Raw genomic sequence first — 19,025 nt, 5'->3', positions numbered from 1 at the left:
AAATCATAGACAACGTAACAAAAATACTATAATTTTAAATCGAAAAGGATAAATTAAATATAAAAAACGACGAAGACAAAGATATCAATTCAACATAAAAACAAATATTGAAACGAGCAAAATATCCAAATTCGTACCTAAATTTTAGAACGATAATACGGACACAAAACGGATGAGGAACGAAGAAGCAAAAAAAGAAAAGAAAAGGGCAAGCTGCCGAAATAGAAAGGGTTTTAATGGGATAAGGGTAATTTCGTCAAAAAATATTCATTAAACAAAGCGGGGGCAAAATTAAAGAAGGCATAAATGAAGGGCAAAATATAAAGACCAGCCGAAAAGAAGGGCACTCCGCGCAAAAAAAAGATTTTTTTTTTCCAACCAAGCGGTAATGGGTTGGGTCCGTATTACTTTGGTCAAAAAAAAAATTCGAGTCGAATTGGGTTATTTTAGTGAGTAAAAAATTATTTGAGGGGAAAATAATTTTGAAGGGCTGGGATGATGCCACGTGGCAGCTGTTAGACATAAGAGTATAATTGACCCCATAGTATAACGGTAAGGGTATAATTGGCCCTAAAGCATAACGAAGGGTATGGATGAACTATTTTTCAAAGTTCAGGGGTAATTTTGGTCCTTTTCGGTAAAAAAAAAAATGTTCTGGTTTCTTTTAAAGAACAAAAGAGGAAACGGTTTTTGGGAGAGAAGAAGTCACTAGGTCAAGACCAACTACCCATGTTTTAATATTACTAATAGTGGTAACTTCTCTATCTTATTAGCCGGGTCGGTTGCAGCTCAAATGGAGCAATCCGCGACACATAAGGGCTCGTTTGGCCATGAAAATTGTGAACTTTGAGAAGAATAGTTTTTGTTTTTAAAGTTAAAAATGGTATTTAGAAATTGCATTTGTCAGATGGCCAAACGGCCACTTATATTGCTTGGGTCGATGGAATTCGGATTTAAAGATTTTTGTTGATAATTTGTGTTGGTTTATACACTAGAAAGAAAGCCTTTTATTTCACGTATTACCAAAATTAATTTACTTTACATGCTAATTCTTCCTTATTTGTTAAAAAATAGAAAAAGAACAAACAAGCCAAAAAACAGAAAAGAGTAAAAAGTAAGAACATAACAAACATAAATAATAATACTCCGTGTGAAGCATGGATACAACATCTAGATTAGGTGTGGATCACGACTCCCGTCCTATAGTTGGCATGTGCTTCATTTGTATTAAAAGAAAAGATATAAAAGTATCGTTTGTTTCAGTAGTTTTTGGTTGATATAGCCAAGTATTGTTATTGAGAACATATAATATACAATATAACATGAAAGATCGATTCTACAGAACACATGATTATTATAGTGAAATATTGCAATAGAAGATTGTGAACTCTGAAGTCACGGAAGGACGACTGAAAAGGGAAGTAAAGCCACTAGATCTCTTCTTCTATTTTCTTTTTGAATCTCTTAGAGTTGGTCTATAAAACAAGATTGTTTATAGGTTACAAATAGGTATTCTTGCAAATACTCCACAAAATTTGGCAATACATTTTCAAAACCACTGAAGTGGATCAGAGATGACTCTGCTTAACCAGAGTACTTTGGTCTTTCTTCTTCTTGTGGTACTTCTACAGCAAACTCAAGCTGTTTCTGCTTCAAGGCAACCGATGGTGTCAAAGCCTGGATGCAGAGACAAATGTGGGAACTTAACCATTCCATATCCATTTGGGATAGGGATAGGATGCTACTTTGATAAAGAATTTGAAATCACCTGCAATGATACAAATCATTCACCGGCCTTCATCTCTTCAAATCCACCAATTTACTACATCTCAATGGACTCAATCAGAACCAAAATACCTTTCATTCCTGTTTTCCACAATAAATCTTCAGGTAAAAACATTGATGGCGATGAACCTGTCTGGTGGGAAACTTCTATTCCAGATGGGTATTTTAGTATATCGGCAGCTGAGAATAAGTTAATAGCCGTTGGTTGTGATATCTTTGCTTATGTCAAAGATGCAGACAACGAAGAAATTGTAAGTGCATGCGCTTCCTTCTGCGGTACGACTGCTAATAATAGTAATAAGTTTGTTTCTTCTTCCTCTTGCACCGGGAATAATGGGTGTTGCCAAAGTGCCATCTCAAGGATTCCAAATACTCAAATATTTTCAGTACAAACCATGAACACGCGGAATGCTTCCTGGGCAAAAAACAATTGTAGTTATTTAACGATTGCTCATAGTGGTTATAATTCCAATCACACCACAAGTGAATTATTAAGTAGCAAATCAAGAAAGTGTGACTATAAAGAACAAGAAGTTGCACTGGACTGGGTGATGGGGAACAAGAGTTGCAAGCAAGCCATGGGAAGCCCAAAGTATGCGTGTGGAAAGAATAGTGAGTGCGTAAATGTCAAATCCCCCTCCAACGGTATGGATGGATACAGATGCCGTTGCTCTCATGGTTATCAAGGCAACCCTTACCTCACTAATGGATGTCAAGGTATGCGAGCCTATTTTTTTTCCTATGGGCCATGCACGTTTTTTGATTATAAATTTATAATGGGTGGCAATGAGATTCGATCTCAGGATCTCTACGTGCTCTGATACTCATTGCGTGATTGAAGTATGTCATCTAAAAAGCTTAACGTACTAGAGAGAACACTTTTATTTACGTAATTATATTTTCGACAATCAAGGCAACCCTTACCTCTATTCTCTCTGATGGAAGTCAAGGTATATACACATACACCGCAAAATAAAAATTAGCTACGAACTTCGTCGCTAATTCGCTCATAGCTAACAGAATTCGTTAATAATATGTCGCTAATTCGTAACTAAATTGATCGTAGCTAACATAATTCTTTTGATAGCCCGACGCTGAATAGGATTAGCGACGAATTTTGCTGTTTAGCTATAGAATTTATCTGTCATAATCGTCTTTTTAGTAGTGATTTCCGTATTTACAAACTTTGAAGAGGTTAGATGCCATAATATATACTATCAACAAATCTAACTTTTTTATTTATTTATTGTCCTGCAGATATTAACGAATGTGGAAGTCCAAATGGGAGGCATAATTGTCCACGTAATACTAGTTGTGTTAACACTCCAGGCAGTTTCTACTGTGAGCCAAATAATAGGAGACCCATGTTTGTTTTGCAGCTATGCTTAGGTACTGTCTTTTTTTCTCCCACCTCCTAGTATTACTTGAATATATTTTTTTGAGAAAAGACATCATTTCCCCTGAATCTGGGCAAAGAAAACTCACTTTGAAGAACTAAACTTAACTCAGAATTATTTACCCCCTAAACAACTTAACCGATAATTATTTACCCCCTTAACGGTGACTACGCAAGAAAGTGTACTCAATCTCTTAAAAGCGCGTGGGAGGAAAAAATAAACACTAAAAGTGGTCTCAATTGTACAGATGTCATCTTCTAATTGGATGATATATTAAGATTTTCTTAATATTTTATTTTCCATTTTAAATTAACTTTTTCCTTTTCTTTCTTATTCTTTTCCCTTCTCCTTCTTCCAACCCCCCCACCCACGCCTCGCACACCCGCCCTCCGTCACCGTCACCCACCACCACCTTCACCCACTGATCTCCATCACACCACCACTGCACCGCTACCATCGCCCATTAACCGACCAACAAACCACCTTCTCCTTCACCCCAAAACCAACCCATCTCCACCCTTAAGCCACCTCGTCACCACCCATCTTCCTTCCCACCATCCTTGCCTCCCTCTACTGAGTTTCTAAACCCCAATTTCTCCAAGTTTTTATTCAATACCCGTAAGGTTCCATCCTAATTCTCTTAATGGTTTTCCTTTTTTTTTTTTTTTTTTTTTTCTGTTGAAAGGGGTGGTTTAAAGCTGCATTTTTCATGGCTGTTTGGTGAAGGTTGGCGGTTGGTTTTGGGGCTATTTCATGGTATTGCGGCTGATCTCTTGTATTGTGTTGGGGCTATTTCAAATTTTGCAAAAATTACATTAACATTTGCTAGTTATTTTTTTCGAATTTGAATGGAAATGGAATGGTCCAAGTAGAACTGAGCGACAAATTTTCAGTGAAGAAATGCTTAATTTCTTGATGAATTGCACGAAATGTATATGCCTCTTTGTTGGATAATTTTTTGTTTCTTTCAATTTAGTTTCTTTACAGAGTGCAAGTGACTGTGATTTTTGTTTCAATACCTTCGTCAAGATTTTTTTATGGGAAGAGACGAATTTGACTTTGAATAAACAAAAAGAAACGAAAATTTGTGGGGTGAAGAAGAGGGGGCGGGGCTGTGGGGTGGGGTGGGATGGGGTGGGGTGGAGAGAAAAAATAATAAAATTTCTTCAAGTGATGGTTATTTTACAGTTCAAATGGATTGGTGTGTGGCGAAATTGTTGATAGTTTTTTCTCGCTTGAATAATGAAGAAATTGAAATTGCCTCAATTGAAGAAATTGAACATTGCAATTTCTTCAATAATGAAGAAATCACAATGCAATGGGGGTGGAGGGCGGAAGAAGAAGGTGGGTTTGGTTGTTTGGTTGGGGGGGGGGGTTAGCGTGGTGGTGGTGGTGTTCTTCAATAATGAAGAAATCACAATGCAATTGGGTGGGGGTTGGCGTGGTGGTGGTGGTGTTCTTCAATAATGAAGAAATCACAATGCGGTAGGGTGGGGGTGGAGGGCGGAAGAAGGTGGGGCGGCGGTGGTGTTGGTGGCGGGATGCAAGTGTGGTGAGAATGAGGAGAAAGTAGAAGAAAGAGAAAAAATAATAAAAGAAAAATAAAAAATGAAGAGTTGGTAATTTTTGACGTGGCAATGCCGTGGCAATGACATGACGTAATGATGATGTGGCAATGACGTGGCGCGAGTGTAATACACTCAATCGTCCAGGCCGCTAAGGGGGTAAATAATTATCTTTGTTTAGGGGTTAATTACCGCTAAGTTTAGTTGCTAAAGTGAGTTTCTTCTTGAAGTTTCATGATGTCTTTTCTCTATTTTTTTTTAAGAAGTTGCATGTATTTTTTCTGTTTCATGTTATATGATAAATGCTCTTTAAATACTCATATTTTTGCTTATTTACCAAACACCACAAAATAAGTAAAAAAAATTACTTATTTTCCATGAAAAACATTTTCTTCGTATCAAACATACCCTTCAACGAAAAGGTTTAATTGTACTAAAAACTGCATAAGGGTCCTAGTCAGATGTCTTCGTTGTGCAAGCAGTTGACAGAAACTTGGAAAGCTAGGAGGAGCCACTAACTGCTGGCAGTATGGATATATCACACTCTTGTTTAATACCAACTTCACTATCTTGATCTAAAACTAATTTAATTGGTTACTATTCCATTTACTTTGTTTTTTGGTGCAAACAGGAATTGCATCAGCTGTTGTTCTAATGGTCCTGGTAGCTGGTTGTGTGTTGCTACATCGGCAAATAAGAAATAGGAAAGAAAGAAAAACTAAAGAGAAGTTCTTTAAAAGGAATGGCGGATTGCTATTGCAAAAGCGAATTTCTATAAGTGCAGGAAGTGGTAGGACTTTGTTACATATGAAACTCTTCAAAAAAGAGGAGTTGGAAAAAGCAACAGACAACTTCAACGAAAGTCGAATTCTTGGCAAGGGAGGGCTTGGTACTGTCTATAAAGGAATGCTATCAGATGGAAGCATCGTTGCTATCAAGAAATCTAATGTAGTTGATGAAGATCAAGTTGGTCAGTTTGTAAATGAGATTTCCGTTCTCTCTCAAATCAACCACAGACACATTGTCAAGGTACTCGGTTGTTGTTTAGAGACTCAAGTTCCATTATTGGTCTATGAATACATCAGCAATGGCACTCTATCACACCATCTTCATGGAAGCTCTAGGCCTAGTCCTAGTGAATCAAGGACACCGACAGTCACACTATCTTTGGAGCATCGCTTGCGAATTGCTAGAGAAATAGCAGGGGCACTTTCTTATTTGCATTCATGCGCTTCCACAACTATTTTCCACAGAGATATCAAATCAAGTAACATATTATTAGATGAGAATTGTAGAGCTGTGGTTTCTGATTTTGGACTATCAAGATTAGTTCCCCTTGAAAAGACTCACTTAACAACACAAGTTGGAGGTACGTTTGGTTACTTAGACCCCGAATACTTTCGATCTGGTCAACTTAATGATAAAAGTGATGTTTATGCATTTGGTGTGGTTCTTCTGGAGCTTCTTACAAGTCAAAGAGCTATCTCTTCTGATGCATTGAGTGCTGAAAACTTAGCAATGCGTTTCAAATCAATGTTCAAACAAAGCCGTCTGCTAGAAATGGTAGATCCTGAGATTGCAAGAGAGGTTGAAGGTCAGGAGATGGTCTCTATAGTGGCTAAGCTTGCCAAAAGATGCTTGAGATCTAATGCAAGAAACAGACCGAGCATGAAGGAGGTAGCTGCTGAACTTGACGATCTTCTTGTGACGAGATCATATGACATGCCCCATGCTGATAGTTTTCAAGAGAATATTTCTCCTAAAAGTGGGAGTTTATATAGTTATTCATCTGATAGTATAATAGAAGAAAATTAGCAATCCTTATCTATCTTTAATAGTTTGCTTGTGGAATGAATGTAATTGGCCTTAGTACATAATGATAACTTTCACATAAATATGGCACTTGTTTTTGTAAATCTACAATGAAAAGAGTAGACCTGTTTGTTTCACTTCTTTGCTTTTTGAGCTTTTTAAACACTTATTCAGCCAATCAATTAAAATAAGTAATTCCTTACAATTGGGTAATTTTTCTGCATCTTAGAAAATTGAAAAAAAAAAAAAAAAAAAAACAATTAGAAACACAATGGTCATCATTAGTAACGAACTGTTTCGAACCCAAATATGAGAACTGAATTGCTTAGCAAATATAAAACCTTGGCAAGCTATTACCCAGGCTATATCTGTCCTATCTTAAATTGATTCAGAAGCTTTACTAAAAGAATACATAACTACATTGTCGTTAACGGTAGCAGTTCTAAGGTTGATTACTATAGACAAGAAACCTTAACAGTAGCTTGTTTATAATATGAGAGGGAAATAAGAAGTACATAAAGAGAAGCTTAGATAGGTGGTTCAAGGAAAATGTAAAAGTACCACGGGGGTGGATGGAACCTTTATCCAAAGGGTTCAACTGAACCCAATATGTTTTACACTGACATAGATATTTATGTGACAAACCACTAAGTAACTTTTAATAAATATAAATTCTGAACCCACAATTTCAATTACTAATAAGTTCAATTCTAAAAACCTTAAAAGTTGAACTAATCAAGTTTAAATCCTGAATACGCTTCTAGTATACAACAAGAATATATTCAGTTTAAATCCTGAATCCGCTTCTTAGTATACAACATGAATATATTCAGTTTAAATCCTGAATACGCTCTTAGTATACAACAAGAATATATTCAGTTTAAATCCTGAATCCGCTTCTTAGCATACAACATGAATATGTTCAGTTTAAAACTATGATGAAGCATGGGAGTACAGCATCTGAATCCTTTACAATCAAGTACTGTGACCTGGAATGAAGTCCACTTGCAACTGAATCATACTCCTGATCAAGTTTCATATCATCCTTGTTTACTACTCTGCCGGCTATTGTCCTGCAAACTATGACAGCTCTCTTGACATTCTTTGTGTTGGAGACGCGACTCGCGTGTTCACACGGGGCATCACTGCTTGTGCTTAGTTGAATTCCATTTTCTGAATTGCACGAATTTCTGAAGCAGGTTTGAATTAGCTTGCAAACACAACAACTGGGGTCTTTGCAGAGGTCAGAAATGATTTTCCTCTTCCCATAGCAGCAAGTCATTGTTGTGACATAAAATTGCAATAATTCATTTCCATCAACTGTGCTTCTTGGGTGCTGCCCAAAGGACCTTCTCTTCACAGCCCCTCTGTATTTCTCGAATTTCTCTGAAATATCTACTGTGTTGTTCACCCTTAGAACTTTTTTTATTGTCCGATGTTGCGTTGATGGATTTGTTGAGGCTGCCCGAAAAATCTTCTCGATGACATTCCTAGATGGATCTCCAATCTCCAGTTCTGTTTTAGCCATAATATTACCTCAGAAGTAGTAGCAAGCTTGGAAAAAAAAAAAGCACATATCTCCAAGCCTACTATATATGTTGTTTATATATGGGCTGATGGGCAAACACATGGTTTGGAACATATTGAACACAAAGAAAGTGGCAATACTCTAGATTCTGTTCTGCTTCAAAATTAATGAAGCGTGATTCACGTTTAAATTTCGGAGGCAAAAAATACTAGATAATTTCTTCTCATTTATCTAATTCTTAATGGGCAAAGTTATTTGATATATGTATCGGTGGGAAATAATTAACTAGGGGCATAGCTAGAAGGTTACATAGGGCTTAGGCCGAACATAGTAAGCTTTAGTACAAACCGTGTATTTGAATTAAGAAATCTAAAAAATATATACAAAAATTAAATTTAAAACCTAGTTACTAACACCTGATGTTGCTATCCTAACATTAAACCCATAAAGTTCAAATTCTGGCTCCACCTCTGAACATAACAGATATCCAATAAAATAATCGAGGTGCGTACCACTACTAAAAAATCACTATTTTCCCACTGAAAAATTTTCAAGCTATTTCCCACTGAATACCGGTGGGAAAAACATAAATAGTAGAGTTTTCACATGAAAAATTTATGAAGTTTTCCAGCGGTTCAATGGGAACCTGTTTACCACTATGCTTTTTCCCAGTGAGATTGTTCAGTGGGAATTAGGTGGAAAAATCATGTTTTATAGCACAAATTTCCCACTAAATGTCGGTGGAAAAAGCCTCTTTTTCTAGCAGTGTACAAGCTGATTCGGGCACCACTGTCATTTAAAAAAAAAAATTTGTGCAAGTAGAGGATGCACCTTTGTGTTTAATGAGGGGAGAAGTGCAGCCTCTTTAATCCAGTTAACAAACAACGCAAGAAATGTAACGGCAAACAGAAGAAGTAAAAAGAGGGAGTGAAGTGAATTATACATGAACATTGAAATACAGAAACTTTACCATAAAACCATCTCCACTTTTGCTGAAATATGGAGTTTAATGCTTGATTTTCTCTGGAAGTGACTTCATAATAATCTTTTCTCTTCCCACAACTTCTGTATTTGCACTTGACTTTTGGGCAAGCATCTGTCAGCTTACCACCAAATGAGTTCATAGTTTCCGTCACTGACATCCACATACATGCATTCTTTATTTTCCTCTCAATTATCCTAGCTAGTAGTAGTAAATGCTACTATTGTTACTAGAAAGAAAAAAAAGTACCACGTTAAGAGCACCACCGATGGGTGGCGCAGAAAATTATATAAAGTCAAATATTATTCTCTTGATCTTGAACCCCCTAAACAAAATTTCTGACTTCACCACTGATTAAGTTTCTTTATGCATGGTTAACTCAGTCATAGTATTTTGTTTCATAGAGCTCAACACTTAAACCAAGTATTGTATGGAGAAGTTGAATGTAATGTAAATAAAGATAGTGAATATATGTAGAGACTAGTATCCAATGAGCTTAGTGAAGGATGAAGTGTCGTGGTAGCAGTTTAGTGGAAATTGTATGTACCACGTTACCAATTTTGTCTGAAGGAGAAGCGACACTGAGTGAATTTAAGGATTTTGTACTTATGTATTAAAAGCTCCATTGGAAGTACTGTGCCTTAATTTCCAGTTCCCAACAAACAACATGAGGAATTTACTGGGAGCTCCTGGGTAGGCTAGAGGACATTTACAGATTTTGCTGGGGTGTATACTTTGTTTTCAAACAAATCACTTGATTTTGATGGGAGTTGGTCCATGACCCAACTTAAATCGCCTCATACACTATCTGGTTCTTTGGATGGGTTTGATTGAGTTCAGTAGTGAAACCAAGTTGCATAATTTGTATGTCAAGTAGTAATAAAATTTTAAGGTATGATTGGTTTGGTTCTGCGAATGAATTTATATATCCACCAAAAACTTTTCCGACATTGTAGTAAGTTAAAGTACAACAATTTCAGGATTCGTCTGATACCGTTTCCTCCTGTACTGTAAATTGAGTTTTCTATGCACCGGTCAGTATACAGATTACTTTTTTAATACTATTAGGTTAACTTCACTTACAAAAATAAGTAAATTTTCATAGAAAGTCCAATATGGTAATTCAGAAATATAAAGGTAACCTGCTATAATTGATCTGATGGTGCTGTCCATAAATCTAATTAATAAGTTAGAAAATAAACATGCAACCTACTACAACATGATAATTATACTAGTGTGAAGAAGAATCTTATACTGTCAATATACAAACTAAATCCATGTGAATTTAGCAGAAACCTTGCCTGGTGTTGTGTGGAGCAATTACCTACAACAGAGGCCATGCAGGAGTAAAGACAAAGAAAAAGGGGTCCTGCAATTAATGAGATGGCGTGCAAGAGCATCAAATGGAAAAGAACAAAAATGCATTTTCATCAGATCGAGATCTTTTCTTTACCTTACTATATTGGGAAAATATATTTCTCACGTGTCTACTACCATGTTACAGAAATCAACATATTCAATTATCTTCTAATTTCCTAAATAGAGCCCATACTTTCAAGTTCTTCACAGCTAGGCCGAGCAAACTTTGCCACTGTTGGTGGAATATATTGACGTTCACATCTACTCAGACATCCATAATTGTCACAATTTGTAGCATACTATCGGTATAAAGCAAATGTGATATTAAGCTAATTACACAATGAACAGTTGGTGAGACTGTATCATACAACATAGTTCTCAAATCTGAAGCGAAGTGTATACTCCAACATGAGATGTAGCCCTCTGTAATCCACCAAGAAGCAGAAAAAGGAAACGCACGGAGGCTTCTTATTTTTAAGTTTTTGCCTGAAGGCAGAAACAATCACGGGCCCAAAAGTATCCTTCCATAGTTTTGTGGACATTGAGCAGAAGATTGCAAGGGCAGAGTCTCAAAGCCGTTGCCCTGAACACGATTTTCCACAGTTCCAAATCGGCTCATGCCACCATTTACAATGCTGTAGCATGCCGCAACTGCAGCTGGCTGTACTACCATCATACTAGAACTTGAAACCTGAACTTGGCTACGCACAGTTTCTGCAGGCAGTGTGTGAAGTTGTCCATTGCGCCTATTCTCCGTACCATATGCTATACCAACACCTAGATCCAAGCTAATTGAGCCATTCTCTTCCGCCCTGATCCTCGAACCCCCATTTACAGGTGCCGATCCCGCCATTTCGTGGCCATTAGTCCTGGCGGTTGGTACATCGTGATTGTGTTTCCCCTCATATGTAGTAATTACAGCTTTGGGATCATGGGATGCCCTCTCCACATGTTTCCTGACAGGGCAACCAGCATTGGTGCACTTGTAATAACTCCTACATCACATTCACATGAATACCATAAAAACATAAGAAACTCACCGCTAGAGTGAAGAAACAACAAACCATGGGTTCATTGAGTTTTGGATGTAGACTTTACAGTTTAAAAGGTAAACTAACTATTTTCTTTACCTAAAATGATAGCTACATAATCACCCTCCTTCCAAAGACAATACAAAATTGAAAGAGAGAGGTCAACAAATCCAGGTTCTTTCGCCTTCCAACATAAAGCACGCCACATTAATGAAAACATCACCAGGTCTTCCATGCAAAGAGACTCAGAAATTTATCAGAGATTTGATGAAATGCTAGATGCATGGTCTTTCTGCCTGCTCGGTCTTTAGTTTAGCAATTTCCAACCATGAAAGCTAGTTAATACTTCAGACTATTTTGAGTTCACAATTTTTTTTTAGGAGATTAGGGGTGTGTTCAGTAAGTAAGCAAAAATATTACCCTAAAAGCATTTGTATATAATCTCGACAAATACTATGGGAGATGGGGGTGGCCGGTGGGGGTGAAGATGAGTTGTGTTGGAGGGTGGGGGAGGACATAACCAATGTGCAATGTCACTTGTGGAACTTGTTTTCCCTACTTCTACTAGGGAAGTCATTTTCCTCATTTTTAAGGAACTTGTTTTCCTAGAGAAAATGTTTCCAAAAATTTTAACCAACCAAACATGAGAAAATTGAAAAACACTTACCAAACACACCCTAGATAATCATACTGTGAAAATAGAAGAATTTCACATTGACTTACTTAACAATGTGGAAGAGGTGCTTCTTATATAGGAGTCTTAGGCTATGTATAATATGGTAGGTAATCAATCCCTATGCTAATAAAATAATTAAATATTTATAATTAAATACAGAATATCCTGAGGTATCCTATAAAAGATATTCTATATGATTTTCTTTATTCAAGTACAATGAATCTAGGTGTGTATGAATCTATTCACCTATTAACTTGATATTTTAACACGTGTAAGGTTTTTATTCACTTGTCCTAGATTCCTAATTAAACATGTACCTGAAGATAATCAATCAAGCCAGAAAAACATTCACCCTCTACTTAGATGGTCTCACGAGAAGTAGATTCAGCTCATTCTGAAATGTTTGTTTGACAATCTGGCATATAGAACTCTATGGTCTACTGCTGAAACAATGGCATTACAATCAGGCCTTTGGCAAATAAATGAAATACTGAGTGGTCCAACTTTCTATATTTTAAAGCCAGAAGGTTCACACGCAATCATGCAGGTCCACATTAAACCTTGCTTTACCTCAGCATTACAAGGGTATGGGAGAGTTGAATCTAGGACCTCCGAATACTTTAGGCCATTATGCTATTAAGGAGCTCTCAAGAGTACCAACAATTAAATGAGCAGAGAAAAGCACATACTGGATATAAATGATCACTGAAGTGATACTTTCTCTAACAGAAGCTTCAAATGATGTAGCTGTAACTTGATCTACAGGCAGTCAAGTGGTAATTAACCTTTTTTTTTTTAATAACGTAAAAGTAAAATGGTAATTAATCTACCCGCAAGGGTGGCTCAGTTGGTTGAGCATGGGGCTTTCATAATGGAGGTCTCAGGTTCGAAACCCCCTGCCTACGACAGCAGGGGATTTGCCTTCTGGGTCGAGCTCGTCGCACAGGGCTTGCCTAGTGCGGGTTATCTCTCCTGTGTGATTTGCGAGCTATTGCACAGGAGCTGGGTTTACCCTGTGCGCACCCGAAGGGTAGCGGCTGCGGGTTCCCATGTCATAAAAAAAAAAAAAAAGTGGTAATTAATCTCTCAATGAAATTTTAGCCCAAAGAATTTGTCGAAGTATCAATAATTAAATAATGGCACTGCTGCCATTAATCATTATTAACACTGGTTTATACGTATTATTAATACTATGATACACAAAAATAGCAGTGGATTCAGAACCAAGAAATTTAGGTGGAAAAGGGGGTCAGAAGAGTCACTGCTAAATGGGGGAGAGGGAGGGTTGTTTATTTCACATAATATTATTTCACATAATAAATTTTGTTTGATTTATGTAAATGGCTACCAAGCAAATAGAATTGACATATAAATGATTTCAAATCATTTCTCAACAGCCTGTACAGATTCGACCTCATTGAGAGAAAGTCTAATTAGTTATAACTTGAAAGTGCTTACATTCTAAGCTGACTATGCCACACACCCAAGGCTTTCTGCTATAACACATGACTTCCCAATTTTTCCAGTTATGGTTGTATGGAATTGTCAATAAGTTTCACAGCTTAATTAGACATCACCACTACATCTCATCTCACCCAAAACAAGAAGTTGACTATCTATGTCTTCACTTTGTTAAGTAAAATTGTTATTGAGAGGGGAATCTATTGAGTCAGCCAGAAAGATGGCTTAGAACATTATGGGGAACTCCCCCGAAAAATGTTGATTTAATTTGGACCATAAAACAACCTCTTAACCACCATGAACTTCAGACACTTAGCATTAGATGCCACACAATGCTTTACATACCTTTTTTTTTTTTTTGAATAAGGTAACATTTGACAATGCTTTACATACCTGGGATTAGGATTACCGCGGACCACCTTTTGACCGTATTTCCGCCACCTGTATCCATCATCCAATATATCAACTTCACTCACAGTTTGAACAACAACGCGCGGTTCGCGGATGGGCTTAACAACTGGTGTAATATCCATGCAACCATCCATTTTCCTGTTTAAAGACTCCATTGTTAAATCGAACTACGTCACAGGAATAAATTTAGTGCCCTCAGTTTTTACCTTCTCTTTGCAAATGGATCATCCTCGTCCATCTGATCATTAACGCTGTGCAACTGAGATACTGTACCTTCAAGACCATCATCATCTGCTTGTCGAGGTGATAGTGGAGTACCACTGGGCTCAGTGTTACTAGTCTGGGCATTAGTGTTGAATTTGTCTTCAAGAAAAGATAAACCAGAGAGAGGAATAACTCCATATGAGATCAAAGAAGCTTCAATAAAGACTACCATGTCATGCATTTTTTGAGGGGGAAACAACCCTTAAAGAGCAATTCAGTTTACCTTCTTGACCAGTGAGGCATGCTTCTCTCTCACCTCTGTCTTCTTGGATGGACGTAAGAGCACCAGGAGTAAACCTACGGCTGGGTTGGGGTTTAGGATGATCATGGGAACCTTTATAAACAATCTCTGTTATGTGTCCATCAGGAGAGCGCTCAAATATCTTTTTAACTTCACAGTTTGGGTATGTACATTTGTAGTAACTCCTTGGGAATTCACTTCCTTTAACAAGTTTCTGGCCATACTTTCTCCAGTTATACCCATCTTCTGATGATCTGTCAGCTGTTACCGATGATACATCTTTATTATCAGAATGTGACCCTTGCAAGCTTGGATTTGATTGACCTCTCTGATTTATTTCCTCATTTTCAGTTGCAGCAGCAGTACTAATTGACGAGGCATCTAAACTAACAGGTGAAGGTAGATTCAGCTCCTTTGAATTAGGCATCTCGCTTTTAACAAGAGCTGAAGGTGCTAATGATTGAGAAAGACATCGATCTTGAACTTGATTCAGTGGTTCACTTTGCTGTTGGTTGAAACCTGCTGAAAACTTCATTACAACAGTGTATTAGGAACTAACTCGATTCAAGTCGGTTGAAATAATAATGAAGTTCACGTGTTACTTCTTTAGGTGCTAAAGATAATAAAAAAACTAACTAGAAGGGGCAAAAGAAACCAAAGGTCTGCAGGGCCTTTCTATTCTTGTTGGATCTTCTGTCATTAAATCCATGTAGAAAGAAAGGAAATGCTTCCAAACCCCAAAGTATCAGTCAAGTGAAATGAGTAATTCATCAGAACCACACATCCACTCAACAGTAGAACTAGAAGAAAACAAATAAAACCAAGAGGAAGAAATTGGCGACATATATGGAAACCAAATATACAGTGCAAACCAATCATCATTTTCCTGGCAACGAGTTAACACCTTTTGACTGTACTGTTAACAGCTACACTCCATTCTTTTCATTTTTCATAAAGTATCTTTAAAATTAATTCATTTAAGGGTCTTGAACAAGTGACAAAAGAGATGTAATAACCGTATTACAAAAACTAAAAACACACAAACAGAACAAAAGAGATGCAATCATTGTACTGCTTTATGCTAATGTTAAAGAGAGAATTAACCAAAAACCCACCTGTTCCCACAACCTTGGTTACAAAGAAATTATGAGATAAAATTCATATGCAAGAAATTGTATGCTCTCACTTGCCGCGCCTCACTGGTGAAAGAACTGAGACAAAGTTATTTGAACTAAATGCCTTGTGTATGTTTGTAATCATATGTGATGAAATTCATATGCAAGAAGATCAACAGAATTTCTGTGACTGACATATCATGTTATAATTACAAGCATACAACAGGCATCAAGTGCAAAGAATTGTGTTTTGATCCTTTTTTTTTTTTTTTAATTGGTAAGAATTGTGTCTCAATCCTTTTACCACCGAGATGCTGCAAGTGAGTGAGAGTGTGAGGGAGAGAGAATTCAGGAACACCAAAGTCAGATTTTCAAACAAATTTCTGAATCAAGGACTGTTCAATTTAAGGAGTGGATTGGCCCATTGAGAAGTTTTAAAGGGGGAAGAGAAAATAACTAATATTCAATAGTGCTCTTGTTGTATTTCCTTGTTTCTAACCTAATTCAAGCATATGGGTTTTGAACAAAACTTCGGTGATGTATTTCCAATAATGCCAAGGATAACAAGCAAAGGCATTACCGCAGCTTCCTTCGCCAGTGATCCTGATGTAGAACTAGATCCAACAGCAAATTTAAACTCAAATTCGCCGGTCGTTTCACCGTATAAATTTCCACTGGAACAGCTTCTCATCAACGAAAAAGAAGCACTCCGACTAGAGCCTTGCATTAGTTGAAACTTGGAGAAGGAACCTGTTGTTGGAGACGGCTCAGCCTGCAGGTACAAGTGAAATACTATTCACTGATCACAATTTTCTTTCCAAATAGAAATAGCATCTGAACATAGGATAACCAAGGTGATACAAATTTACTCTTTTTTCTCTGCTTCCTGCTTTTTCATGGGGGAAGAAACCTTTTTTTTTTTTTTTTTTTGGCTATGTTTCTTTATCAATTATCATTCCATCTCGGTGGTGGACAAATATGCTTCAAGAAGATGCCACTTATAGTAGTTTCAAAGGTTATTCATCACCGGCCACTGAAGTTGGAACCTTTCAATATAAGACTTAAATGACACATACAGCACATATGCTTATAATAATCATACTGGTTAGAATAACAAAAAAGCATACAACTCTCTGATGCCATTATTATGGTCACATTCATAACACCAGTATCTTTTTCTTTAGGGAACAACTTAGTGGTAAGTTGAGCACCTTGTCAAAAGAAAGATTCAACATGTGAAGAAACACACTGACGGCTAAATATGCAGAGAAAGAAAGAATATAATTCCACCAAAATCTAGACGAATAATTATATCAGCTTTCCTAATGTAAGAGCATCATAACCAACGGTTGCAAATTGCACAGGAATCCATATGTAAGCATATATTAATATGTATTCCCCAAAATAGCATTAAGGTGGGAAAAAAGAATCAAGCTAACAAATTGCAATATAATGAAAACAACAAAACATCTAATTAATAGTTCAAAAAGCACTTTATGAAAGCAGCGATCGCATCAATAAATTCGTCCGAGTCCTCCACTCAAAGTATTATTACGTGAATAAAGCACACAATCTAATCTTAATTAAATAAGGATAACAATTTTTAGATTAGCATTTCACTCAAATTGAAGACATCACAACTATATTACCTTACTCTTAACAACACTTAAACTAATCCAGATTAGCAGTCAAAATAGTACGGAGTAGTTAGGATATCCAATCTCGTATTCTTAACAAGCAAAAAGCACCTAATTAGGGTATCGGATCCCCAAGTACTCCCTTTATCCCAATTTACGTATCACAATTCAGATTTCAAAAGTCAAATGTCTTAATTTTAACAGCAAAACTTATTATATTTGGAAATTTAGTACTATAAGTCACATTAATTAACAATTTAAAAAGCATATGAAAAATCACGGTCAAAGAAAAACTTATTTAACTCTCGAAATCCGAAAGGTGCCACATAAAGTGTGACAGAGGGAGTAATAGTTAAGATATCCAGCTTTCGTTTTTCTTAAGAAGCAAAAAGGCATGTAATTAGGGTATTGGATCCCCCAATCTGAAAGTGAAATTCTCAGAAAGCATAAATTTCTTGTATTGCAAAGTAGAACTACACAGGTGTGTTTGACTTATTTTAAACCACAAGTTTCAAAGTCATCCTTTCATTCTTAAACTCTGTGCTCACTCAAACACCATCACATAAATTAACTTGTGGTCTAAAATAAGTTAATAGATATTTGTATGACTATAAATCATTTCATTAAGGATAAAATGGAAATTTTAAAGTAAAATTGTCTATAAATATATAAAAGTGACGTTCTTTTCGGAACAGACTAAAAATGAATAGAGTGTTACATAAATTGTAGCAGGTAAGATATCCAATTTTCATTTTCTTAACAAGCGAAACGCATCTAAATAGGGTATCAGATCCCCAATCAAAAAGTAAAAATGTGAGAAAGCATAATAAATGTAGTAACTAAGTAAGACACATAAATTGAGAGGGAAGGAGCAGTAGTTAAGATATCTAATTTTTGGCCCAAAATGCGAAAGGTAAAAATGGTTGGAAAGCATAATAAAAGGTGTGTTAAGGACTAACTTTGAGGTTAGAAAGAAGAACGGGAGAATCGAGAAAGGATGAAGGACTGAGACCAGGTGGGATAGTGATACACGTGGCAGTTGAGGAACGAGAGATGGGGAGCTTAGCAGGTGACATCAGCTTATACTTAGCACCACTGTTGCTGTTGTTGGATCCAACATCTGAGCTTCCAAATTTGACTTGTGAGGAATATGAGTTGCTATTTTGGTACTCAGAGTGAGACTGAGACTCTTCCATTGACGGATTTCAGAAAGAGTTTGTTGGAGAAGACACAGTCAAAAGGAGAGATACGGGATATGGCCGAGAAAAGGACATAAATGGTCCCTTAACTAAGAGTAGGTTCAAAATAGTCCTTCAACTATGCACTTAACGATTTTGGTCCTTTAAGTTTGCCACAAATTATCAAAAATGGTCCTTAACTATGAGGATTGGTTAAAAATAGTCCTTAAGTATGCACTTAACAGTTTTGGTCCTTTAATTTCGTCAAAAGTTACCACTTTTAGCCTCCGACAAAATATTCATCGAACTCTGTTTGTTAGATTTGACCAAAACCATGAAAAAAAAGGAAAAAAGTAGCGAGAATTCACATTTAGAGGTACACATTATTAAAGAAACAGCCAAATACCTCGGGACAAATCCGACGGACGTCATACGGTTATAGGGAAAAATAGAGGAAAATCCTACAGTCTTGATAATGGCAGAAAATAGTGTCTCGAAACACAAAGACCTACGTATTCTGTCGATTAAAACGGAGGAAATCCATCGGCTAAGTAAAATACACCAGACTTAAGAAAGAAATTAG

General features: G+C 36.7%; 3 protein-coding genes across 4 annotated transcripts; 1 reads left to right on the top strand and 2 right to left on the bottom strand.

Annotated features, from left to right (window-relative positions):
* The first annotated feature begins 1,340 nt into the window (after nt 1–1,340).
* LOC132029698 (wall-associated receptor kinase 2-like) lies at nt 1,341–6,687 on the top strand. Its single transcript, XM_059419025.1, has 3 exons — nt 1,341–2,502; nt 3,043–3,174; nt 5,379–6,687. Exons 1-3 carry the CDS (start codon nt 1,575–1,577, stop codon nt 6,560–6,562), a joined length of 2,244 nt encoding a protein of 747 aa, XP_059275008.1. The 5' UTR covers nt 1,341–1,574; the 3' UTR covers nt 6,563–6,687.
* A 580-nt stretch (nt 6,688–7,267) lies between these two features.
* LOC132029697 (uncharacterized) lies at nt 7,268–10,333 on the bottom strand. Its single transcript, XM_059419024.1, has 2 exons — nt 9,058–10,333; nt 7,268–8,074 (listed from the first exon to the last, which is right to left on the bottom strand). The coding sequence occupies exons 1-2, from the start codon at nt 9,233–9,235 to the stop codon at nt 7,482–7,484; spliced, it is 771 nt and encodes a 256-aa protein (XP_059275007.1). The 5' UTR covers nt 9,236–10,333; the 3' UTR covers nt 7,268–7,481.
* Nucleotides 10,334–10,473: 140 nt separating this feature from the next.
* On the bottom strand, nt 10,474–18,505 carry LOC132029696 (probable WRKY transcription factor 20). Of its 2 annotated transcripts, none has more exons than XM_059419022.1 (6): nt 18,224–18,505; nt 16,208–16,399; nt 14,495–15,041; nt 14,214–14,370; nt 13,990–14,145; nt 10,474–11,423 (listed from the first exon to the last, which is right to left on the bottom strand). In XM_059419022.1, exons 1-6 carry the CDS (start codon nt 18,458–18,460, stop codon nt 10,931–10,933), a joined length of 1,782 nt encoding a protein of 593 aa, XP_059275005.1. In that variant the 5' UTR covers nt 18,461–18,505; the 3' UTR covers nt 10,474–10,930. The 2 variants fall into 2 exon arrangements, with proteins under 2 accessions (XP_059275005.1, XP_059275006.1); XM_059419023.1 differs by lacking the exon at nt 18,224–18,505 and adding an exon at nt 16,497–17,444.
* Between the last annotated feature and the right edge of the window lie 520 nt (nt 18,506–19,025).

Source organism: Lycium ferocissimum, chromosome 9, assembly GCF_029784015.1.
Source record: "Lycium ferocissimum isolate CSIRO_LF1 chromosome 9, AGI_CSIRO_Lferr_CH_V1, whole genome shotgun sequence".
NCBI lineage: Eukaryota > Viridiplantae > Streptophyta > Magnoliopsida > Solanales > Solanaceae > Lycium > Lycium ferocissimum.
The sequence above is the reverse complement of the archived record's forward strand: the minus strand, read 5'-3'. Positions and strand labels throughout refer to the sequence as shown.